A 26,810-nucleotide genomic window follows, 5' to 3' on the forward strand; every position below is an offset into this window, starting at 1 on the left:
CCTTATAAAAAGAAAAGAGAAAGAACCTAAATAAAGAAAATCACAAATAAGAGAGGGGAATTAACAACCAATACCACAAAAGTACAATAATAAGAAAATAATATGAGAAACCATATGCCAACAAAATGGACAACCTGAAAGAAATGGATAAGTTCCTAGAAGCACTTAACTACCAAAACTGAAGCAAGAAGAAATAGAAAACTTGAGCCGATCAAAAACCAGCAAATAAATTGAATCAGTAATCAAAAAACTCCCAACACACAGAAGTCCAGGACCAGATGACTTCACAGGTGAATTCTAACAAACATTTAAGGAAAAATTAATACTTATTCTCAAACTATTCTAAAAAATAGAAAAGGAAAGAAAATGTCCAAATTCATTCTATGAGGCCAACATTACCCTGATACCAAAACCTGATAAAGATATCACTGAAAAAGAGAACTATAGGCCAATATCCCTGATGAACATAGATGCAAAAATTCTCAATAAAAGCATAGTAAACCAAATTTAAGAATGCATTAATCATTCACTACTATCAAGTGGCTACAAATGTAGTTCAATATTCACAAATCAATCAACGTGATACATCACATTAGTAAAAGAAAGGTTAAGAATCACTTGATCCTTTCAATGCATGCAGAAAAAGCATTTGACAAAGTTCACAGCCATTCATGATAAAAACTCTCAACAAAGTAGAGATAGAGGGAATACACTCAACATGATAAAGGCCATATACTAAAGACCCACAGCTAATATCATCTTCAATGGGAAAAAAAACTGAGAGCTTTTCCCCTAAGGTCAGGAACAAGATGGGGCTTCACTCTCACCATTTTTATTAACATAGTACTGGATGTCCTAGCCGTAGCAATCAGACTATAAAAAGAAATAAAAGGCATCCAAATCAGCAAGTAAGAAGTCAGACTTCCACTATTCGCAGTTGACATAATACTTTATGTAGAAAATCCAAAAGACTCCTACTAGAGTCAACAAAAAAACTACTAGAACTGATACACAAATTCAGTGAAGTCTCAGGATACGAAATCAACATACAGAAATCTGTTGCATTCTATACACCAATAATGAAGCAGCAGAAAGAGAAATTAAGGAATTAATCCCATTTACAACTGCACTAAAAGCCATGAGATACCTAGGGATGCACCTAACTGAAGAGGTGAAAGACCTGTACTCTGAAAACTATGAAACACTGTTGAAAGAAATTAATGATGGCACAAAGAAATGGAAAGATGTTCCATGTTCATGGACTAGAAGAACAAATATTGTTAAAATGTCTATACTGCCCAAAGCTTTCTACACATTTAATGTAATCCCCATCAAAATACCAACAGCATTTTTCACAGAGCTAGAACGAACAATCTTAAATTTGTATGGAACCAGAAAAGACCCCAAATAGCCAAAACAGTCTTGAAAAAGCAAAGCAAAGCTGGAGGCGTCACCTTTCTGGACTTCAAGTTATATCACAAAGCTGTGATCATCAAGGCAACATGGTATTGACACAAAAACCGACACACACATCAGTAGAATAGAATAGAGAACCCAGATATGAACCCACGATTATATGGTCAGTTAGTTAGTCTTTGATAAGACAGGAAAGAATATCCAATGGAAAAAGCCTCTTCAACAGTGTTGGGAAGACTAGACAGCAATGTGCAAAAGAATAAAACTGGACTGTTTTCTTATGTCATGTACAAAAATAAACTCAAAATAAGTTAAAGACCTAAATCTGAGATCTGAAACCATAAAAATCCTAGAAGACAACACAGGCAGTAGCTTTTTTGACATGGGCCATAGTGACTTCTTTCTACATATATCTCTTGAGGCAAGAGGAAAAAAACAAGCAAAAATAAACCACTGGGATTTCATCATAATGAAAATAAATAAAAACTTCCTACACAGTGAAGGGAACAATCAACAGAACTAAAAGGCAACCTACCAAATGGGAGAAGATATTTGCAAATGACATATCTGATAAAGGTTAGTATTCAAAATATATAAAGAACTTATAAAACTCAACACCCTCAAAATGAATAATTCTACTAAAAAATGGGCAGAATACATGAAAAGACATTTCCCCAAAGAAGACATCCAGATGGCCAGCAGACACATGAAATGATGCTCAATATTCCTAGTCACCAGGGAAATGCAAATCAAAACTACAATGAGATACCATCTCACACTTGTCAGAATGGCTAAAATCACCAACATAAGAAACAAGTGTTGGTGAGGATGTGGAAAAAGGGGAACACTCATGTACTGATGGTGGGCATGCAAACTGGTGTAGCCACTGTGAAAACAATATGCAGGGTCCTCAAAAAGTTAAAAATAGAGCTACCCAGCAATCCAGCAATTGCACTACTACGTTTTTATACAAATAATACAAATACTAATTCAAAGGGATACATGCACCCCAATATTTTTAGTTGCATTATCTACAATAGACAAATTATTGGGAAACAGCCCAAGTGTCCATCAATTGGTGAATGGTTAAAAAAGATGTGGTATAGGGATCCCTGGGTGGCGCAGGGGTTTGGCGCCTGCCTTTGGCCCAGGGCACGATCCTGGAGACCCGGGATCAAGTCCCGCGTTGGGCTCCCTGCGTGGAGCCTGCTTCTCCCTCTGCCTGGGTCGCTGCCTCTCTCCCTCTCTCTGTGTGACTATCATGAATAAATAAATAAAATCTTAAAAAAAAAAAAAGATGTGGTATATATATAATGGAATATTACTGAGCCATCAAAGAGAATGAGATTTTTTGATGTGAAATAAGCCAGTCAGAGAAAAACAAATACCATATGATTTCACAAAACAAACAAGCAAAGAGAAAGAAAGAGAGAGAGGCAAACTGAGAAACAGATCCTTAACTATAGAGAACAAAGTAATGGTCACCAGAGGGGAGGTGGGTGGGGGATGGGTTAAATAGATGATGGTGATTAAAGAATGCACTGTGATGAGCAGAGGGTAGTAGATGGAAGTGCTAAAGCTCTCTATATTGTACACCTGAAGCTAATATTACATTGCATGTTAACTAACTGGGATTTAAATAAAAACTTTTAAAAAATCAAAAGATTCAAACATTTGAATAGGATAGGATCACACTTCATTTTGACACCTAATTATCTATTTAACCTAAGTAACAGTAAAAGATTTTAAAGGAAAATACAGAAGATTACATAGTTGTGAGAAAAACTTAGATCTTTTAATGTTATGGAAATACACAGTTTTTTCAAGTACTAGTAATCCTGATGAAGAAGAAAACACGGAATCTTTATTTTATTAAAGGTAAATTTTATTAAAGGTAAAAAGAAAAATCCTTTTATTTACAAATTTTTATTAAAGTAGACCAATAGTCTAAGAGAACTTTGTTTTTTTAACAGAGAGAAAACACAATTCTAATTTTGCACCAGTATACATTTGATATTAAATCTTATTTACTTAATGAAATGTATCCAATCATAACCGGGTCTAACCATACATTAAATTTCCTTTTAAAAGTTCCTTTTCTATAAACATTTAATACCATCTCCTCCTTCTTTTTTTTTAAATTAAGATTATGTCCTATATTCTACTTCTTCAAATAAGTAGCCTTACTTTAGTTAAAAATTACTTTCTCTTTTTTCCAACCAAACAGAGTATCTCCATTCCTCATATTTACTTTCACTGAAAGCACATAACCTACTTTTCTGGTACATAGAGTTGTTTCTCTTATGATTTTTAGTACCTTTAGCCACATATGTAATTAGAATTGTTAACCCTGAGAACTTTAATTTCTAGTAAAAACTAAGTAGTAAGCGATTGTAAACTGTGTTATACAGCATTCTTTAGACTGGCAAATTGATCAATATATTTCATAATTTCTAGATATGTTTTTAATACTACAATATTTCAATGAAACACAAAAAAATGTTCACTAATGGACCCAAATTTATCTTTATTTTCTTTTTAATAAGGAAGCCAAAATGTATAAATCTATCTTTAGTGTTCAGTTTCATTATTTTATCTTATTTTGAAATAATTTAGATATTCAATGAATTTAACTTAACCTATCTCTTAACTTAGCAAAATTTTAAGGTTTCAGGTTACCAAAAAGATTTTAGAAGCTATTTTCATTTTTTAAAAAGTTTTTTAAAATTTGAGAGAGAGAAGGAGAGGGCACAGAAGGGGAAGAAGGGGCAGAAGGAGAGGGTAAAACAGACTCCCCACTGAGCAGGGAGACTAAGGCTGGATCCCAGGACCCTGAGATGATGACCTGAGTAGAAGGCAGATGCATAACTGACTGAGCCAGGCACCTGAAGCTATTTTCAAGTAAAAGTTTTATTATAGCAAATTATTGGTGACAAATTTTGTAACAGTTATAGCATGAGCTTATTTTAGTAAATTTAAAATAAATTTTTGTATTTATTTTGAATTTAATAATTCAATTTTGTAGAATAAAATTTTGTATTTAATAATTCTAAAGACATGCCTATTTTAATTAGATGAACACCTGAATTAGCTTTAATACCAAATATTTTCCTTGACCATGTGAACCTGAAATTCATTTAGATTATATTTCTATTTTATTTTTGAGAAATTTTATGAATACTAAATTTATGTATAAGCACTTAATTTTCTTTAAGCCAAATAAATACAACTCTATTACAAATTAATTTTAGCAATATCATCTGAAGGTAGAAAATGCCAATTATTCACAATAGACATATAAACATGCAGACAGATGCAGAGAACTTTTGGTTATTGATTACTGTGGAGAAGATTTTTGAGATTTGTATTTTTCGTAAGGAGGCTGAGATCTAGAATTTGGGCAGGTGAGCCCTTCTAGCAAGTTGTATTTGAAAAAGTCTTTTTTCCTTTTCCCCCCTTTAGTTTCAGGAGACTGTAGGCTGTTTAAATTTCAAAGACATGGTAAGATTTATAACTTTAAGAAACAGAATGAATGCAAGTTTCTTTAAGAAGGACTTTGGTTTACAAAGGCCAATATTTTATATGTCATTTGAAATGAACAGGGAAAGTTTTAGGACTGGTAAAGGAATATGAGAACTTTGAATTGTTTGTTGGTCATTTAAATGTATTAAAGGCTAGGATACTTTAGTCCACCTGGCTTAGCTTGTTTTACCTGTTAATAATTTAATTTGCTACTACACATTGTATTTAGCTTCTCTGGTCCCTGATGATGGCAGCTTGGTTTGCACACAGCAGGAGAAAGCATGAGTTAGGCCAGGTGCGGTGTCCACACAAACCAAGGCATATTTAGAACCCTCAGTCTGAGGGAAGGGATCAATGTAATCAATTTGCCAGTCCTTCAGCAGCTGGGAATTCCATTGGATAACCCTAGATTCTGTTAGCAGTTGCCCTGGGTATTGTTTAGAACACATGGCATGTTGTTATTGCATTAACCAAGTCACTGTACTTCAAAGGCAATCTGGCATCCCTGACAATATGCCATGCTACTTGGGCACTGTGGTCTCCTCTCTTCCTGTGTAGCCAATCTGCTGTAGCTACTGAAGATTCAGTAGCTACAGCTTGTATCTGAGCTAAGGGATCAGCTTCCTGACTGCCAAGGGGTATCAGTGTCTGAGCTGGGAAATGAAAAATGATGAGAACCACCTCAGGCTCTTGCAGATGGACTCAAGTGTCTTTCCACATATCCTGACGCCTTACAAGCTTATTCATAATCATCCACCTGGTGGCCTTCCATTGTTATCTGAGCCATAGGGTTAATCCCTTTAGAATAGCCTACACATCAGTGCAAAGGGTTAATGGCTAGGGCTCATTAGACCACTCTGAGCTCAGCCTGATGTGGTTTAAGTGGTGGGGTTCAGAGCCAATGGCCAAGAAAGAATTCTTGAGATGTCTTCAGTGCAAAAAGGTGGTTTTATTAAAGCATGGGGACAGGACCCATGGACAGAAAGAGCTGCAAGGGATTATGGAGAGTGGCTAATCATATACTTTCAAGTTGGGAGGGGAGTTTAAGGGATAGCATAAGTCTGTAACGAATTTTGGAAGCAAAGTTTCTAGGACCTCGCGGGGGCTAGCTACTATAAGGAAAAAGTCATTTATTGCTGTCCAGCAGAACCCCAGTTAAGAGACTTTTCAGATGTATACCAGTGGGTCATAAGCTTGGGGGATGATTGCCAACATGGATCTCGGTGGGGTAGAGACGAAGTTTCCAAAGAATTTTTGTATGTTAAAGTAGACTCATGAGATCCTGGGGTGTTGGAATAATGTTAAGCTAAGGTTGCCTTTTGCCCTTAGTAAGGTTATCAACATCTAGGCAGCTGAGTTCCTAGAGAATGTGGAGAACAAAGGCAAAAGAAATGTATATAAAATTAAATTTCCTTATAACTTGCAGCCCACTGACGAATACTTGAGACAGGCAGAGCAAGACATTCCTTCAGGAACTCCCGACTATCTTAATGTTCATGTCTTGCTGGAGGAAAAAACCACCCTAGCCTGACAATAACCAGGTCTCCTGGATCCTCTAAGTCTTCTTTAACATACAAAAATCCTTTTGGAAGCTTCCTTAAGTCTTCTCTAACATACAAAAATCCTTTTGGAAGCTTTGTCTCTATACTCCCCAACTTAAAAGTATATAATCAATCGATCCTCACAATCCTAGTGCAGCTCTTTCTGTCAATTGGTCTTGTCCCGTGATCTAATAAAAACACCTTTTTTTCTACTGAAAACATCTGAAGAATTTTTCTTGACTGTTCACTGGGACCCCATGTCAAATCATGTCACCTTCCAGGTGAAGGCAAATTGATCTTAGTTATCAGAAACCTGTACTTGTTAAAGTCTTTTCCAAGAATCTCCTTGAAATAAAGCTTCTGCAGGAACTTTCCCCCCCAAAGCATCAGAATAAAACAATAACATCTGCAAAAGACTGAAAAATGGCCATGGTTAAAGATCTGTTCATTATAATGCAATCGAGTAGGGCATACCATTATACCAGGACATAGGATTTTAGGAATTTCGTACAAATAGATCCTAAAAGGAGTTTAGCATCACTTTTTATTTGACAATGCTTCCCATGAAATTTAACATATGTAAAAAGCTACATTGTTATAACAAATTTAGCTCTTAGAAGACTCAGTTTTCTCAAGGAGTCCAAAACATTATAAAAACATGTCAAACACAGTCTTTTTTCTAGACATTATGTAAAAGGTAAAGATAAAGTGTGTTTACAATTTCTTACTAAGAGCAGGCCAATAATCTCAGAAAACGTTTTTTTTTTTTTAAACAGAGAGAAAACCGAATTCTAATTCTAATTTCACACCAGTGTACTTTTGATATTTCTCTTTTTTTTTCTTTTTAACTTAAGTAAATCCATTCCAGTTGTAGCTTGAACACATTTAAATTCCTTTCTCAATACTTCTCTTCCACAAATCTTCTGCAACTTTCTATATTCAATATTCATTCAGCTTTCATTTCAAAACTCTAGCCATGAATCTGGTACCTACTCCTATGGCTAAAGCTGTTCACTGGTATCTGTGATCTGTGGAGGTTGTGGACTAGTTTCTGAGCCTGGCAACTCCTATAGCAGTCTGTATTTTATTTTATTATTTTTTAAGAGTTTTTTTTTTTTTTCTTCTAAAGTAATCTCTACAATGTGGAGTTGGAACTCATAATCTTGAGATTAAGAGTTGCATGCTCCACTGACTGAGTTCGCCAGGCACCCCTATAGCAGTCTGTTATTTTTGAGAGAGAGCAAGATCAGGGCAGGGGATGAAGGGCTGAGGGGAAAGGAGAGAGAATCTTTTTTTGTTTGTTTGTTTGTTTTTTTTGTTTTTTTAAATAAATTTATTTTTTATTGGTGTTCAATTTGCCAACATATAGAATAACACCCAGTGCTCATCCCGTCAAGTGCCCCCCTCGGTGTCCGTCACCCCGTCACCCCCACCCCCCCCCCGACCTCGTCCCCTTCCACCACCCCTAGTTCGTTTCCCAGAGTTAGGAGTCTTAATGTTCTGTCTCCCTTTCTGATATTTCCCACACATTTCTTCTCCCTTCCCTTCTATTCCCTTTCACTATTATTTATATTCCCCAAATGAATGAGAACATACAATGTTTGTCCTTCTCCGAATGACTTACTTCACTCAGCATCATACCCTCCAGTTCCATCCACGTCGAAGCAAATGGTGGGTATTTGTCGTTTCTAATGGCTGAGGAATATTCCATTGTATACATAAACCACATCTTCTTTATCCATCATCTTTCGATGGACACTGAGGCTCCTTCCACAGTTTGGCTATCGTGGACATTGCTGCTAGAAACATCGGGGTGCAGGTGTCCCGGCGTTTCATTGCATCTGTATCTTTGGGGTCAATCCCCAGCAGTGCAATTGCTGGGTCGTAGGGCAGGTCTATTCTTAACTCTTTGAGGAACCTCCACACAGTTTTCCAGAGTGGCTGCACCAGTTCACATTCCCACCAACAGTGTAAGAGGGTTCCCTTTTCTCCGCATCCTCTCCAACACATGTGGTTTCCTGCCTTGTTAATTTTCCCCATTCTCACTGGTGTGAGGTGGTATCTCATTGTGGTTTTGATTTGTATTTCCCTGATGGCAAGTGATGCAGAACATTTTCTCATGTGCGTGTTGGCCATGTCTATGTCTTCCTCTGTGAGATTTCTCTTCATGTCTTTTGCCCATTTCATGATTGGATTGTTGGTTTCTTTGGTGCTGAGTTTAAGAAGTTCTTTATAGATCTTGGAAACTAGCCCTTTATCTGATAGGTCATTTGCAAATATCTTCTCCCATTCTGTAGGTTTTCTTTGAGTTTTGTTGACTGTATCCTTTGCTGTGCAAAAGCTTCTTATCTTGATGAAGTCCCAATAGTTCATTTTTGCTCTTGTTTCTTTTGCGTTCGTGGATGTATCTTGCAAGAAGTTACTGTGGCCGAGTTCAAAAAGGGTGTTGCCTGTGTCCTCTAGGAGAGAGAATCTTAAGCAGGCTCTGCACCCAGCACAGAGCCTGACATGGGTTGATCACATGACCTGATCATAACCTGATCCAAAATCAAGAGTCAGCTGCTTAACTGACTGAACCACCTAGGTGCCCCAATTTGTTTTGTTCTTAAATTCCATCAGCCATTGCCATTTTATCTTTAAGTAAGCTTTCTGCCCTTTCTCTCTTCCTCTCTCTCTCCTTTTTCTGGTGTTCCCATGATTGTATATTTGTTTTTTTTTTTTTTTTTGATGGTATTCTGTATGACCCACAGACTTTCTTTACTCTTTCTATTCTATATCTTTTCGTTCCTCTAAGAGAGTAATTTCAGATGACTTGCCTTGAGTTTGTAGTTTCTGTGTTCATAGTAAGAAGTCCTAAAAGGCATAATCACATCTTTGTTCTCTTCCACTCATCCTCTAGTTAGCCAGGATAATCTTGTGAAAATGCAAATCTGATCAAGTTGCTCCCCTGTATAAACCTTTTCATTATTTATACATTGCTCTTAGGATTAAGCTCAGAATCCCAGACCTGGTGTGCCAGGCCCTGTGTGAACTGGCTCTTGACTAGTCCTCCACTTCCCCTTGCCCACTGATTGCAGGTCACACTTACCCTCCTTCCTTCTGCAGTAGCACCTTCTTTGTGTCTCTTCTTTAATTTTTTCCAGTGTGTCTTGCTCTGCCTTTCCTCTCTTAAATCAAGAGGACTGTGCCTCTCTGTTGAGGGAAGTAATTGAGAGGATGTGACTGCCAGTTGACCCATGAGCTGGACCCTGACAATTGGAGGCTCCTCACCCTTGCCCCTGTCCTGGGAATGTGGGTTCTGCTTGCCTTTCCTGATCCCAGAGTCCACTCAAGGACACAGCCTTGAGATAATGCTGTGGTTGGATGATATATGAGACTGAACCTAGTTGACGCTTGTATATCAACTTTAAGATTTGGGTGGGTGCAGGGAATCCATTCATCTTGCCTGAGACAAGCTTATATGGAAGTTCTCTTGCTAATGAAACCTACCGTCTACCAATCTGGAGTGGTTGCCTCTTTCTTTGGTCTCTCCCTTCCCTCCAAATATGGAGGCTGTACTCAGAGTGCACCCAGGAAGCTCCTGAGGGTTTTGCAAACTAACACTGGCCCTAAAATACGTATGGCCCTAAACTATGTAAACTTCTGTGTAGATGTGCACTTTGTCAGAAGTGGAGATATAACTCTTTCAGATTCTCCATGGGTTTTGTTAGGATTAAAAGTCTAAAACTTTTAATTTAAATGTTCATTTTTTTTAGGGCTCTGCCAGAAGCCTGTGTTTATTCTCATTTTGTTCACTTTTCCTGGTTTTATTTTTTTTGCCATGTTCTTCCACTGCTGTAAATCTCATATATTTATTTATTTATTTTTATTTTTTTATTTTTTAAATCTCATATATTTATTATTCACAAATTTGTCCTTAAACAATGCCTGTTTCCTAAGCTACAGTTTCCTGTGTCTGTGTCTCCACCTGAGTGTGTTGTGGATATTTAAGATTCAGTGGGCTCTGATTCAATTCATCTTCAGACAAACTTATTCTCTTCCTTCATTCCCTCTCTCCATTACTGGTACCACATTTAACTCAATTAAAATCAAAATTATACTAGATGTCTCTTTTTCCACTTCTTTCCACGGTCAAACCTTGACAAGTCCTGTATGTAGATTCTGTCTGTTTTGTACATTTGGAACATATCTTCCTCACTGCCTCTGCCTCACTTCACATCTGCCTAATTCTTTCCCTGGACTCTTGCCACCATCACCTCACTAACATCCTGCTCTCAGTCATACTCCATTCTGTTCGCCCCTCCACACCACCACACCCCAGGGGAGCTGTCTAAAGTGTAAACGGGCTCCTTTCACTTTCTTGTTCAAATTCTTCAGTGGGGGAATCCCTGGGTGGCTCAGCGGTTTAGCGCCTGCCTTTGGCCCAGGGCGTGATCCTGGAGTCCCGGGATCAAGTCCCACGTCGGGCTCCCAGCATGGAGCCTGCTTCTCCCTCCTCCTGTGTCTCTGCCTCTCTCTCTCTCTCTCTCTATGTCTATCATAAATAAATAAATAAATCTTAAAAAAAATAAATTCTTCAGTGGAACCTAGCCACCTGTAAGACAAAGTCTGAACATCCTAGTGTGGCAATGAAGCCCTTCCCCTGTGCTCCTGTCTACCTTCCAAACCTCATTTCTGACATTGTGTATATTCTCTTAAGTGTAAGAGTCTTGGTTTATGCTTTTCTAGTAAACAGGAATGCACTTCCTTCCTTTATCACTGGTAAATTTCTGTTTACTCCTCACGACCTAACTCCTCTGTTACCCTTGTCAACCCTCTTTGTCAAGGACTTATGTACTCCTACCTTTCTCCTCCCAGAACACCATACCTAGCTCTTCATTTTGGTATTCACCAGATTGCTGTTATAATTATTTTAATTTTACTCTTACCCCCAACCCAGAACTGGCTTTGTCTACACTAACATTATGTTGACATTTGTCTTCAACTATTTTTTTCTTTTATTTAGACTCCATTCTACACAGGAGTATGTACTAAGATCAGCAAGGTGGAGTGATTAAAGCCCTGCATATACTCTGGAGAACCAGGAATGGTATAAAGTGCTGATCTTGATAAGGCTGTCAAAGGGCACAGAATTGTCCCATGGAAAGGGAAGGGCAGGAGCTTGACTTAGTGCCAAGGACCCATCTGTAGACTCTCTGTAAGCAAGCACTTACTTAGACCAGAATGCGATAAATGGCCTCTTGGGTCTCTGAGAAACTTGAAACAAATTCTTTAGTAACCAACTGAAGATGTATGTGAAAATGCACCTGCACCAATATAGGCTTCAATATGGAAAGTCATTTTGATGATTATAAAATTTTGACAAAGTAATCCGGTTTTCATCAAGTGTCAGAATGACTAGAACTTGTAGGTGCCATTAGACACCTGAAAGAGACAGTTTGGCTACAGCAAACTAAAATAAGAGGATAATAGAACACATGGTTTCTGAGATTTCTTCAATGCCATCTTCCGATCACTTAAATACATACTCATTACTTCAGGGCTAGAAGCAGGCCAGCTGTATATGAGCTTAGGAAAAATGTGGTTGTAGGAGAGGCATAGAGTAGGTAGTGTGGGATGGCTGAAAGATCATGGGCTGTCAGGTCAAGGAGATCTGGATCAATAGCACAACTCTTCTACCTTCCTGTGTTTATTATTGGACAAGTTGTGTGACACCTCTGATCTATAGTGTGCTCATTTGTACCTCCCCCTCATAATATTATTGAGGGGCTGATAGATGCTCAAAATTGAGCCTAATATATGTTAGTCCTCTCCCTCTTCTCAACATAAGTGTATACTGAGCCCATCCTTATCAATGAAGGATGAAGAACATGGAAGATGAATGCGGGCCCCATAATTGATCTGTTCCTTGGTGCTCCTGATGGACGCAACATGGGGATGACTGGACAATGTTTTGGAATAAGATTCTTTTTTTTCTACAGATTTTATTTATTTATTCATGAAAGATACAGAGAGAGAAAGGCAGAGACGGAGGCAGAGGGTAGAAGAAGGCTCCAGGCAAGGAGCCTGATGTGGGACTCGATCCTGAGACCACTGGATCATGCCCAGAGCCAGGGGCAGGTGCTCAACCACTGAGCCACCCAGGCATCCCAAGATTCTTATGGGAGAAATCCAACTATCTTTATTTTCTGCTTCAAATTTATCTTGCATATAGTTGCATGGGAAGATGAGTTTTCAGAGTCTTTAGTGAAGCATTGCAGTATTGCAGTAGCTCAGTCAACTTCTGAAAACTTGTTGTACTTATTCTTAAATTTTGAAAAAGTTTTTATTTTTCATGTAATTAATTTTGTCAGTTTTTTTCACTCCCGGCTTCTGGGTTTTGTGTAATGTTTAGCTCTTTTCTTCTAGATGATAAAAAACATTCTTTTTTGTTTTCTTTTAGTTCTTGGTACTTTATGTTTCATTTTGCATGTTAAAATCTTTGATACATTAGCCTTCACTTGCTGCCCTAGTCACATTTAAGTCCCCCTCTCCATTTCTCATCCTGTTAATCTTCAATAATTATAGTAGTAGCACTCAGCAGAAAGGGGTTGTTGACATAGATGCAAATGAGGACACTTAGACCATGTGGCAGGAATTAGGGTATATAGTGGTCATTTAGATAATCCAGAGCATGCCTATTGTATTTTTAAATTGCCACTCAAATTAATAACTAAGAAATTGTTGTAGAGGTCTTGAGGACTCCCAAAAATGTGTTAGAGACAGATGGGTCTCTAACTCAAACCCAAATTATTTAGTATAGCCTAGAATAACTGAGATCTGCTTATTTTTAAACCTCACTTTTGCCACTTTTCCCCAAGCATCCTGGTATGATACTGACTAAACGGTTTTGAAACATGGCACATATTTGGCTACTTCAGAAAGAGAGAGAGAGAGAGGGAGAGAGAGAGAGGAGAAAAGACAAGACAATGAACATAAGTTGAATCATTTTCCAAAGAAGAGTTTATAAGTAGGTTTTTTTCCAGATGAAATTAGAATGGATTTCTGTAGAAACAGTTATTAAATATGGCCAGTTCCCCATGCTGGTCCGCCACAGTCTTTTAAACTCCATCCTTTACCTCAGATACATATACCAGAAGTAGTCCAAACAGGGAACACACACACACACACACACACACACACACACAAACTATAGCTTAGTGGTTTAGAGCATAGACTTTAGAAAGAGAATTCCTGAGTTCAAATATTGGCTCAGTTACCTATTAGTAGTGGATCTTCAGCAAATCATAACCTCTCTGTTCTCAGTATCTTTCTCTGTAACACAGGTATAAAATAGCAGCTACCTCACAAGGCTGTTGTGAAGACTAAATGCATTAATACATGGAAAGTAGGGATACCTGGGTGGCTCAGTGGTTGAGCATCTGCCTTCAGCTCATGTCGTGATCCCGGGGTTCTGGGATCAAGTCCCATATCAGGCTCTCCTCTGCCTATGTCTCTGCCTCGCTCTCTGCGTCTCTCATGAATAAATAAATAAAATCTTTTAAAGGAATACATGGGAAGTATTTAGAATAATAATGCCTGGCACCCTGGGCATGGAGCCTACTTAAAAAAATATAATACTATAATGTCTGACATATAGTAAGTGCAAATCTCCACTGCTTCAGCTCCAGACCTTCACTAGGGCAGGCACAGCACAAGCTCCCACTCCTTGCACCCACTCATTGTGAATCTATGGGGACCTCCAGAATGAATGATGCCCATCTCCTTGCTAAACCCAAAGGAAACTTTCTTTTCTCTTGCCCTCTCTGTAAGTTGGCCCCTACTGACCACTCCCTTCTTGATTTGCTCCTCTGCTCTTAAGTTCCTACATTCATTTATTCATTCATCAAATACTTATCCAGCACCTGTTAGACACTGTGTATATAATACTGAATCAAACAGATATGATCCTTGCGCTGGGGGCACTTACATTCTAATAAGGAAGTCAAAGAATAAACAATTATTCTAATAATTAATTGAATACACTGTGTTTTGTAAAAATGGGAGAATTTTTGAAAGCTCCTTGGAGACACCCCTCCCTCCTAAGCCATCAAAGAAATGAGAAAAGGGATCATTGAAAGGACACCAAGGAAGTGATGGGATGGTTGAGAGCTGAAGCACAGATGGCATGGTCAGTCTTGGGTGGGAAAAGGGTCCTATCTGTCCTAGAGACCAGAGAGGAGATCCAGATAGTTGGATAGGGGACTAGATAGTTGCTAGGGGACTTTGGGGGCTCAGACTTTGAAAAGTCAGAAGAAAGCTTGGCATAGAGACAAGGAAATGGGGAGGCAGTGACTGTTCTGGCTGAGGAGAGACACTGGAATTTGTAGTGATTTCTGAGCCTTCTTAGACAGTTTTTGTCTAGCAGTTCTGTGGCTCAAAAGGGAGAAAACTCAAAGATGAATGGATTCAGACCTAGGTATTTACAAGTTGAAGACAACAATTAAAAAGCAGAGTAATTGGAAGTGATGGTGAGTGAGCTGGGAAGGAGGGATTCCAATTCAGACAGGAGATTACTGGTATTTAAAATGTCTGAAGCTCACTAGTTAGTTGTTTCTATTTAATCACCCCTTCCATTAAATGCGGAAAGGGCTAGTCTCTCAATAGGGCATGGAAGAATTTCTAAGGGCCATGGAAGCTACTGGGACTCAAAATCCTGAATGTTGTCATATTTTTTTTTGTTTGTTTTATTGAAATTCAAGTTAGTTAACATATATGTTAATTCCAGGGTAGAATTTAGTGATTCAGCAGTTGCATATAATGTCCAGTGCTCCTTCCATCAAGTGCCCTCCTTAATGCCCATCACCCAGTTACCCCAACTCCTTACCCACCCTGAATGCTGTGAATTGAGATAGCCTTGGGATCTTCGAGTTGCCTATTGGCTTAATGGTCAAGGGGTTTTAAATTCCATTGCAAAGTATGATTTGCTATGGTGTGTAAGTAGCCAGTACCATGGTACCCAAGCCATTCCTGGGGCTTCTTTACAAGACCTGATAACAACTGGGAATAACTCACCAATTTGAATAATGGAGAGAGAAGACATGCAAATTAAAGAATGAGCTAAACTTCAGAATTGCTTCAAAACAATAATGTATTACATTAAATTACATTTGATGAGTTAGGATAAGCACTAATCAATCTTTTCAAGGAGAGATCTTAACCAATTTTACTTAATAGAGTCAAAATGTTCTCTACAATTAGCAACAGAGCATTATCGTGCACATCACAGTTTATCACTAAGCATCTGGAGATGTTGATTTGTGTCAGAATAATGAACATACAAGAGTACTCCAGTACCATTTAATCCTATAAGTTGTAACTGGGTTAAAACATTCCTTCTGAAGTCTTGCTTATATAATTAATAGTATAATACTCTATCAATAACTACTTTACCCCCAGCATGTCTTGGGAACTAGGGTCACAGAGAGATGCTCTTCCCTAACGGCCTGCCCTCCACAAGTCAGTGGTCTGGACACAGTTGATTCCACTTTCCTCTGTTCATCCAAACACATTGCTGCCATCAGTTCCTTTTGTCACCACTCTTGCTCCCAGTCTGTCCCTCCTTTCTGCCTTTATCTCTGCAGCTACTCTTGCCAGTGCTCTTAATGCCCTTGCTTTTTTGCCTTTCCCTTTCACTGGGAGCTGGGATCAATATTGATCAATGCACTCTGCTTCCAGAGGAGGGCCTTTTTCTCAATCTGTATGCTCTCCATGGTCAATCACAGTCTCTCTCCTGGCTTTACTGCCTGGCCATGGTCTGGTGACTCTCTTATTTACTTCTCTAGTCCAGAGGTCTCTTTGGGGTCCCATCTCCACTAACACATTTCATGGGTACCTCCTAATTCCTCAAGGAAGACTAAACCCACCATCCTCCCAGGTGCTCAAACTGGGGACCTGGGCAACATGGGAGGCCTGGAGAAGTTAATTAACTTGTCCAAGATCACACAGCTTATAAGTGGAAGAGTCTGAGGCTGCAGGACTTTCTCTTTCTACAGATCCACATCTTAGTCTCTCTTATATTTAGGAGTAAGGACTATTTATCTACTCATCGTCAGATCTCTAGTCATACATAGCACAGTGCTTAGCACACTGTAAAATTCAGTAAATTTTTATTAAAACAATAAATGCAAGTATCTTAGAACACTCTCTTCCACTTCCTCATTATGTATGTAAGGAAATGAAAACCAGAGGGGTTAGAGCATTTTCTCAAGGGTGTGGGGTGCCTCACTCTTATCTCTTTTATACACATCACCAACTGACGAGGAATTCGATTGCTTTCTCTTCTTCCTCTTCCATAATCAAAAGCTAATGGGAAGAGAAGTAAGAAGATATGAGGAGAAAATCTAAAATAAAATAAAATTATAAGGAAGCATGCTGAGGGAATGCTCAGGGTCAGAAGGTAGCAGGTTTAGGAAAACTGACTTCACATGTACTCATCTCACTCCTGGGCAGGGATAGATGACAATACTGCCTGACTCTGTATGTGTTTGTGTGCATGCATACATATGTGCCAGTACTTTGGTGTTTGGGTGCATATTGCCTAGCACTACTCAAGCTGTTGCTTGCTCTGCCAATGGGAATAACCAGGAGATTGGAGGTGACATGAGTGAGCAATAACCCTATGTTATACATGAGGGTATGTGAGTAAAGGCTTGATACTTAGATGTGCTCTTTGGCTTTGCACAACCTGCCTTCCTATCTTCCCAAGCACCTTCGCACACTTGTGTTAAGATATGTCGCAATGACCCAGCAATTGCACTGTTGGGGATTTACCCCAAAGATACAGATGCAATGAAACGCCGGGACACCTGCACCCCGATGTTTCTAGCAGCAATGGCCACAATAGCCAAACTGTGAAAGGAGCCTCGGTGTCCATCGAAAGATGAATGGATAAAGAAGATGTGGTTTATATATACAATGGAATATTCCTCAGCCATTAGAAACGACAAATACCCACCATTTGCTTCAACGTGGATGGAACTGGAGGGTATTATGCTGAGTGAAGTAAGTCAATTGGAGAAGGACAAACATTATATGTTCTCATTCATTTGGGGAATATAAATAATAGAAAGGGAATATAAGGGAAGGGAGAAGAAATGTGTGGGAAATATCAGAAAGGGAGACAGAACATGAGAGACTCCTAACTCTGGGAAACAAACTTAGGGGTGGTGGAAGAGGAGGAGGGCGGGGATGGGGGTGAGTGGGTGATGGGCACTGAGGGGGGCACTTGGAGGGATGAGCACTGGGTGTTATTCTGTATGTTGGTAAATTGAACACCAATAAAAAATAAATTCATTAAAAAAATGGATTAAGGCTCCACTATCCAAAACTAATAAAAAATTAAGTAAAAAAAAAAAAAAGATATGTGGCAATGAGATCATTAGGCCCAGCTGGAAGTGCTGTATTTTGTCTCAAGAGGCATACATGGCTTTGGTCAGCAAAATTCCCTGCACATCATCCATTTTGGGGTGTTGAATTTGGCCTTTCTGCTCTGTGGCCACTGGGAGATGGTATTCCAAGATAAAAATAACAAAGAGAGGGCAAAATATTTTATTTTAGTAGATGTAGGTTGTCTCACTAGAGATGTTCAGAAATGTACAAGCTTGTCTGATTTGGGGTGGTTCTAGCTGTCAGCTGGCTAGGAAGGAAATACCTCACTGGAAAGAGAGGATGGGGTATGATTTCACTTACAGTGCTGTTGATTCTAGCCGAGGCACTGTAATTTCTATTTTATTACATCATAACAAAGCAGAGTGGGAGCACACTCTGAAACGGTTCATCGGAGACCTAAGAATAGGTCTCATTGTTATTTATTCATGAGAGACACACATGCAAAGACAGAGACACAGGCAGAGGGAGAAGCAGGCTCCCTGCAAGGAGCCCGATGTGGGACTCGAACCCGGGAATCCAGGATCACACCCTGAGCCAAAGGCGGGTGCTCAACTGCTGAGCCATGCAGGCATCCCAGAATCCCTCACAGTTTTACCATGGTTTTCTACTGTTGAAAATCTCTATAAGTATTCTCTTGGTGGGGTGGAGGGAGGGGGGACAGGAAATTTCGTCCTGTTCCTAAAGATGAACTACATTTCCTGTACAATTCAATTACTGAATCATACCACTGAGGTGATGTTCATTCTCTTTATTCATTCTTGAGTTTTAAAACCATTACTAATAATTAGAGAAGAGAGTAAATTTCCATTTACAGATATTCAAAATTAGCAAACTATTTCCAGTAACAACAAAACTCTGCACTTATTAAACAAAAATTTTATACCTTGCAGTTCCCATTTTTTAAAATTTCACCGTTTTAAATTTTGAATACAAACAAAAACTCCAAGGAGTCACAAAGCATGATAGAATTGAAGAAATTCAAAATTTGCTTCTTCATTCTTATAATAACTATGCTATCAGTGTTTGTTCTGAATCTACTACTGTTTAAACACAGGGATGTTCATACACAACAGGGACGCAAATTGTACCTGAAGGGAGCCTGAAGGATCCTGAGCTGTAATGAGCTTACCCTGAGGAAGCAGGCCTAGTTGCATCTGTGTGTCAGTTACAGAAGCTGTCTCTGTGCTTGGGTGTTCTCTGAATTAACTTCCATACAGATGTAAACAGACATGAAACCAAACAGCAAAAAAAAATTTACAATCTAAAATTGCCAAATGTGGGGGATATAGACAGCTTTTTTTACACAATTAGAAGGCGCTAATTTGAAGTTATATATGTATGATTAAAACGTGGTAGTGACCAAGCAATTGCTTAGAATTTAGGGTCAAGAAGGCACCTGAGTAACTGTTAGTTATGCATCCAACTCTTGATTTTGGCTCAGGCCATGCTCTTAGGGTTGTAGGATGGAGTCCTACGGTGGTCTCTGTACTGGGCATGGAACCTACTTGGTATTCTCTCTCCTCTCTCTTTGCACCCCCATCTAAAAAATGTAGATAAAAATAAATAGAATTTAGGGCTAATAGAAGATCCTTCTCCTTCACCACAGAGTATTTTTTATCACTGACATTGTTTAGAGCTGCTAGAGGTGGGTGATAATAAAAAGCAGTCAGAATTGTATTTGGGCTTAATTTAACCTCTTATTGCCTTCCCCTCGGGTGAAGCAGGAGCACCTACTGCCCTTAGCTTTGGAATGCGACTAGTTGGGACTCAAAGTTGGGAATTTGTAATCTGAAATGTGCCTACCTTCTTGTAGTTATTCATCTATGCATTCATTTGCTTGTTACCAAGTACTTGCAGAACACTTGTTATGTACCATGCATTGCATTGCATACTGGGAGTGAGATGTTGAATAAGACATGGAACCAAATGGTAAAGAATTTACATTCCGGTGGGAGAAATAGACAAGTAAATCAACAAATATGAAGCAACAGGGCTTCAGCAGGATAAGTATGGGAAACCAGTGAAAAGGGCACGTAGCTTGGTAACGTTGGCCTCTAGAGGGCACAACGTTGCAGAAAAGACTATCTCCAAGTCTGACAACCATGCCTGGGCTGACTTTGTTGGTGCTGCGCTCCTCTGTCTGTGTTTTCTGCTTTTACCAGGATATAACTCAGGCTCCAGAATGGACACCCCTTCTGTTTCTGAAATTAAGCACTATGACTCCTTATCAGTGTTTGGTCTTCTGGCCTCTCCCTCCGTGCCTTTCCCTTTCCTTCCTCACCACCAGGGATGGCACTTGGGACATGTTTTCACAGAGTAGACTGCATCAGAACTGCCCTCAGAGTGTCCCTTTCATGGTAATCAGGTGGAACCCCACAAACTAGCACAGCTAGTTTGAATGGCCAAGACAGATGTTGGAGATTCCATATTATCAAAATAGATAGAAACTAATATTTTCATATTTATGCCCAAGGTATATTACAGACTAAAAAACAAGGATGAACTTTCCAGAATGATGGAGACCTAAAGAATCCTTGCAGTATTCAAGTCTTATATTTTACTTTGTTGAATAAGCCTCTTTATTTCTTACTTTGGAAAGAATGGTTGAGAAAATAAGCATTAGACATGATCCTTCTAAAAAAATAAAGCTAGTACATAGTAATCACAGGTTCAGTGGTACCATAATTGTGTACTTTACAAAATGCTTTCAGAGATACTCTGGCTGGGCTGAAGGACTTTCTATGTATGTCTTGCTCAGAGTTCTGTGAAATGTATTGAGCTTCCTTCCATCTTTTGCCTATAGATTTCATTAAATCTCTCATTCTGAGCCACAGTGAAGTGGTTTTTCCAATCCCCCACAGTTCCTAGAAAAGGAAAAAATCGAGATGCAGGTGTCACTCTGACGGAAAGTTTCTGTGGCCATAAAACACTCCTGCCTTGTTCCACTTCCCCTTGAATGCATACCCATCCACTGCAGCTCTCAGTTCTGAGAAGGGCCCTGGGGTGCTCTGTGCAGGGGGTGGGCTCCTAGCTCAAGGATACTATTGATGCCAAGGCACAAAGGCGCTGGTGCCTTGACCCCACCTGTGGTATATTCACATAATAGACCACTGCACAGAAATGAAAAGGAACTACTGTTATAGCCCCATGGAGGAATATCAAAATGTTACATTGAGTGACAGACACAAGGCACAAGAAGGTACATACTGTATGATTTCATTTATATGAAGTCAAAGAACAGGCTAAATCAATCTGTAGTGATAGAAATTATAATGGTGGTTGTATCTGAGGGTGAAGATAGACTGGAAAGGGCCATGAGATGGAATTTTGAAAGATGAGAATGTTTTTTTTTTCTCAAAAAAATATTAGCTGGGGCAATTAGAATTCCTCTTTTGGGAATTGGAAACTAAGAAATATTAAAAGAATGAGGCAGTGCTCAACGGTAGTTATAGTTGGAAGTCATGATGTAGAGCATGTCTGGGCCATGATCAAGACCAAGCTGAGAGCAGAAGCTGAGTCAACAGAAGATAGAAAGTAGGAAAAAGGTGTAATTGGTAGAGAGATGGGAAGCTGATCAATGGAGGAAGGACTCGTGGCAGACATGTGGAGGGCAGCTGAGTCCTTTAAGTGGTGGGGACTTTGGGCAAAGAGCTGTACCCCCCTACTGCTGAGGTCCTGTCCCTGAGATTCAGGGATCCCCATGAGGTCTGGACCAACAGTGGCTCCTGCTTTTAACTACCTGTGAGACCACATTTCCCTTACACCTGTACATGACTCCTTCTAAAAAGCCCCTTGTGTTGGGAGCCACCCAGGATCAAATCCCCATCTTATTAGTGGTAAATTGTTCCTAATAAGCCAAATATTTTTTCTTGAAATTAATAAAACCTAACATCTCCTTGCTAAGAAGCAGACAGCATATTACTAGACAAACTGAGTGTTTCATTTATACTTGTATTTATACAGTATTGGAGGCCACACAAACCTTTTCTCATGAAGGGGGAAATGGACTGGTCCAGGATAGATTTAGGAACCGTGGAACGATTCACCATGGGATTTTCTTTCATTTTCTCAAATGATGTTTCCTGAACAATTTTATCCAGCACTGTTTCATCCAGGTTCTTTCCCATGAACTGCATGACTTTCTGAATTTCATGCTTTGGGTCCTGTGGTGATAATAACATCACATTGGAGTGGAAGGAGGTATCAGGATGGCACTTAAATTCTTCAGGATGTCCCTCCCAGAAGCACAGCCCTGAGACAGCCTGGAGCAGTCCTTCTGAAGGGCTTTTACTCACCTGTTTTATGTCCTCATAGAAGAGGAAGAGAATCTGGTATCTGTCTTTTATCTCCCACCATCCCTTCACATGGTCATACCAGGAACCCCAGCCCACTGTAACAGACACAGGAAACAGAACAGTCTGCAAAAGGATCATTCAAAGCCTCAGATATGTCCTGAGTCCACATGTGTTTAAGTTGGAGGGTGACGTGGTATGGTACAGCCTCGGGGTAATTTATCCCAACATGCTACCTAACGTGGCTTCCTATTTATTGTGTATAATCATATATGCCCTGATATCAGCACAAGGATACCCTTTGGAAGGAGGGTGACTCTACAGGTCAAGTGACCTAGCATAAAGCCTTTCAGATTGGGTGAGAGATATTTGCTGGGACTGGGGGTATTCATTCTGAGCTCAGCCACCCTGCGCCTCCAAGTCCCAGTCTGAGGTAGGACATGCCTAAGGAGGAACATAAGCTTCTCAGGACTCAAAATGCTATGCTTGATTCCTAGACTGACCCTACATGGAGTGGGCATGCAAAGATGTGAAGGATTATTCTTTACCTTTTCCACTGATGAAGGTTTCAAAATATTCTTCCCAGGTACCAGGGTCAGGAAGCATTTGATTCATCCTTTGGAAATGGTAGTAGGAAACCATGCAGTCTTTGGCATTTCGAGCTACATAAAGGAACTTTGGGTTAAGAAGAGAGGTGAGTAAAAGATGGTATGAAAAGTGAATTTTCACAGAATTCACTCAGGTGAATTTCATGCTTTGCACATTTGGTTCAGTTCTCCTGTGCTGGCAGTTCAATTTGGCTGGTGACCTCTTCCTCCTCTGGCTGTTCTTGCTTCTCTGTTGATTCCACTTGACCTATGACCTCGTCTTCCTCTGGCTGTCCCTGTTTCTCTGCTGATTCTCCTCTTTATTCCAAACTCAGTCCTGGTAAGTAGCCTGACTCCTGATTGCCCTTTTAGTTGTCAGGGTCCAATCCTTCTCTAGCAACTATGAACTACCATGAGACAGAAACTTCCACGTGCTTGCTGATGATCCTCCTAATACCTTCATCTCCATGTCCTGGAAAATCGGAATGGCTTCATGTTCTTATTTTTCTCCTGTTCTCATCAGCTCTATTATTTTCATCTCAAATCACTCAACTCCTGCTCTACAAAGCATCCTGTTTCATTTTGACTACAACTTGTATCTTTCTACCCTCCCACTTTAACCTAATTTGACCTTTGATCTCATTGTGAGTGCTACGTACTCCACTCAAATTCTGATGCATCAATCCCAAGCTGGCCTTGTTGACTGGCCAGCCACCTCAGATCTATAACTAGTCATTTCATAGTGATGCTGTTTTTTTTTTTTAACCCTAAAACTGGCAATGATTTTGCACACTAGGCAACCTATGGCAACGTCTGGAGGTATTTTTGGTTGTCACAACTGGGGGTGGTAGTTCTACTGGCATCTAATGAGTGGAGACCAGGGATGCTGCTCAACATTCTATAATACTCAGGCGAGCCCCTCACCCCAACTCCCTCAAAAGAATTTTCTGGCCTAAAATGTCAATAGTGACATTTTCTGCATTCTGATACTCTGACATCCTGGGGCCTTGCTGACCTTAGAGGGATTGCTTTTGCCAGGTTTAGCCGGTTACTACAGATAGTGACAACTCACTATCAAGCTCATTTTTTGCATGTAAGGCAACCAGTCCGGAGCCTTTATCTCCCTTATTGGGCTTTCATGCTTTGGGTCACAATCCTTCTGCTCTAATCACCCCAGGGCCAGGACCATATAACCAGGGGCAGTCCCTATGTCCCAGCATCTCCAGAAATCACCCAAAGTACCCAGTCCTAAGCCTGATTACCTATCTCACCCATTCCTTCCATCAAAAACTACAATAAAGACTCTTGCCCACATTTTACCCTTGCTCCCTCTGCCTCCTGATGGACCCTGGTGCTTTTCAGGTGTGAGGCTTCATTACTGCTTGATATTCATTTTATCAATCTTCCTCTCGTATTTCTCACCTCAAACCACAAGGCTCTCTCCTCAAAACTTCTTCCCATTTCCCCCTGCAAGTTCACCAATTCTCTCTTCTGCTATGTCTATTCTGCATTTTACCTGTTGTTGAATTTGTGTTAATGTATTACTATTTTTTTTGTTAGTTTTTAAATCCAGAAATGGAAAGGACTAGAAAGAAAAGAACTAAGAAACCAATGTGAAATAGCCACAGGTGATCAATAACACTTTCTGTGAAGGATGCATGACAGTAAGTGGCAACAAAAATTATTTTCATGGCAATCTCACATCCCACAAACACTGAGAGGAAATTTGATCGTCAGGGCTTGGGTTCTACTACCAGTTTTGTGCTGCTGGTTCGGGTGCTAGGAACACGATCTTAATCTCTAAGACTGGTGCTTTGTATCTTTGTAAAGCAGAGATGGTGGTGATGAAGCTGAAGTCCACAAATGCAGAGACAGAGGGAGGAAGTCAGTTCTGCAGGTGCAGACTGGGAGATGGGGTCCTACTGCACAGGAGACCAAGAAGCAAGTGTGTAGATGACGTGGGACAGGGCTCCTCCTCCCTCACCCACAGCAGGGTCTCTGTCTCCATGGCCACCCTGCCACTCATGAAGCTCTCTAACCAGCCCTGGTGCCCTGGCCCCCTTGGGGCCTTGGTGGTCCGTCTGAGGCTCGGCGGCCCCTCCATGCCTGTGGCACTGTGCCCTCCCCAGTCCCTGAGGGAGAGTCACCCCAGGTGCTGGCAAACCAGAGACCTATGGTTGAATTTTTGTAGCAAATGCTTATATATTGTTTCAGTTACAGAAATCCTATTTATTTATTTACTTTAGTAAAAAAAATTCTATCTTAAAAATAGTATCTTATTTCTTTTATGTTTGATTCAATCTTTCATTTACTCACACAACTTCAACATTCTTACATTTCTATATCTGAAGTCCTCGAGGTCTACCCCTGCTGTTTGTGCTTTTTGCAGACTTTCTCTTGCTGGCTTGTTCCTTTCCTTTTTTTTTTTTTTTTTTTTTTTTATAATTTTTTTTTTTAATTTTTTTTTCATTTATTTATGATAGTCACACACAGAGAGAGAGAGAGGCAGAGACATAGGCAGAGGGAGAAGCAGGCTCCATGCACCGGGAGCCTGACGTGGGATTCGATCCCGGGTCTCCAGGATCGCGCCCTGGGCCAAAGGCAGGCGCTAAACCGCTGCGCCACCCAGGGATCCCCCTTTCCTTATTTTTTAATGTGAGGTGGTGAGCTCAAGCAGGCCATTGTGGCCCATGCTGGAGTTACGTCCCCCAGTGTTTGTTTCTGCAGGTCATCCTGGGGAGGCTGGCAATGGGAACCACCTTATGCTAGTTTCTCAGCATGGGGCTTCTTGGACAATGCAAGAATTATAACATTGAACCTCCTTCCTTGAGACAGGAGGACTATGGCCACACATTTTCAGAGCAGCTGAGAGCCCAGGTGAAGACAGAGAGGTTTCCTCGGTTCTGCCTTGGCCCCCTCCATCCACCCATTGAGGATGAGGCCCTTCAACTGTCCCAGCTTTGGTTCCTCACTTTTCTGATACCTTCTGCTCTGGGCTTTGACCCAGTGCAGCTGATGTAGGAATGAGTTAGGGGCAGATGGGGCTAGGCAGGGAAAGATAAGGGAAAGGCCCAAAGTCAGGCTCCCATAGATCTGTGGGTTCCCATAAATGCCAAGGCCATTGAGAGGCCCCAGAGTCAGTCTCCCACCCATCCCAAGGAAACAGAGATACAGCAGCAAAAACAGGAAAAAAGATAAACCTGGCTTCCCAGCTCCAAAATGTTAGGGAGTGTCCCCCTTTGATAGTTACTAAGTAATCACAGAAACTCCCCAGACCACAAAGAAATAAATCATTAAGGTGTTATCAATATCCCTCCTCAAACCAAGACAGCACAAGAATCTCAAGGCCATGGGCTCCCAGGCTAGGTTCTCAATAAAAGCTCCCACTACAAGCCCTTGGTGGCAACCCTGTCAGGACCCTGCTCGCTTCTGAGAGCTTGCTCTGTATCTCTGCTTAATAGACGTCTATCGCTTTGCTCATTCTCCTGTGTCCTTGAGATTCATTCTTTGACTCCATGAGACCCAAGCCATGAATCCCACGCTGCTGGCTTCTTCAGGTCGTCAAATACCTGCAGCACAGCTCCAGGCTCAGTGACCTCTCCTTTTCATTGAGGAGCTTAGAGATTTCCTTTCCTCTCTCTGGATCTCAGTGACACATTTACAAGGAAACTTGTCGTGTGTTATGTATTATTGCAAGGTGTTTCGTACAGAAGCTCTCAGGGTACTTAGCTGGCTATAATCCAGAAGTGGAGATTCTTGTTCCCTGAGACAACTGGGCTGAAAGGACTCCCGTGATTGCTACTGCTCCCTAGAAATACACCCATGTTAGTCCTTTGTCCCCTTTATTCCCACTTTGGAGAAAACTTTCTTACCAGTGTTGGCTGACACCTCAGTTTCTCCCCTCACCTCCATTCACTCTACAGCCACTCACTTGCTGTCATTCAGCATCTGAATGTCCTCTTTGTGCCAGGAGCTGACTAGGCACTGGAGTGCAGAATAAATAAAGTCCCAGAATAAATACA

General features: G+C 40.3%; 1 protein-coding gene and 1 long non-coding RNA gene across 9 annotated transcripts in view; one reads left to right on the forward strand and one right to left on the reverse strand.

Annotated features, from left to right (window-relative positions):
• Window positions 1-26,810, forward strand: part of LOC140643019 (uncharacterized) — a 160,604-nt gene that overhangs the window by 111,372 nt on the left and 22,422 nt on the right. For all 7 annotated transcript variants that reach the window (XR_012039403.1, XR_012039396.1, XR_012039401.1 and 4 more), the window contains one exon: window positions 22,788-22,895. This is a non-coding gene — a long non-coding RNA (uncharacterized lncRNA). The remainder of the gene's footprint in view (window positions 1-22,787; window positions 22,896-26,810) is intronic.
• The window catches only part of SULT1C2 (sulfotransferase family 1C member 2), a 29,216-nt gene continuing 21,048 nt past the window's right edge, over window positions 18,643-26,810 (reverse strand). For both annotated transcript variants that reach the window (XM_072844351.1, XM_072844352.1), the window contains 4 exons: window positions 22,750-22,876; window positions 22,205-22,299; window positions 21,892-22,072; window positions 18,643-20,773 (listed from right to left, as the gene is read on the reverse strand). In XM_072844351.1, the coding sequence (XP_072700452.1) occupies window positions 20,664-20,773; window positions 21,892-22,072; window positions 22,205-22,299; window positions 22,750-22,876 (513 nt within the window). In that variant the 3' untranslated portion in view covers window positions 18,643-20,663. The remainder of the gene's footprint in view (window positions 20,774-21,891; window positions 22,073-22,204; window positions 22,300-22,749; window positions 22,877-26,810) is intronic.

The sequence above is a fragment of the Canis lupus genome, chromosome 11 (genome assembly GCF_048164855.1).
Source record: "Canis lupus baileyi chromosome 11, mCanLup2.hap1, whole genome shotgun sequence".
Classification (NCBI taxonomy): domain Eukaryota; kingdom Metazoa; phylum Chordata; class Mammalia; order Carnivora; family Canidae; genus Canis; species Canis lupus.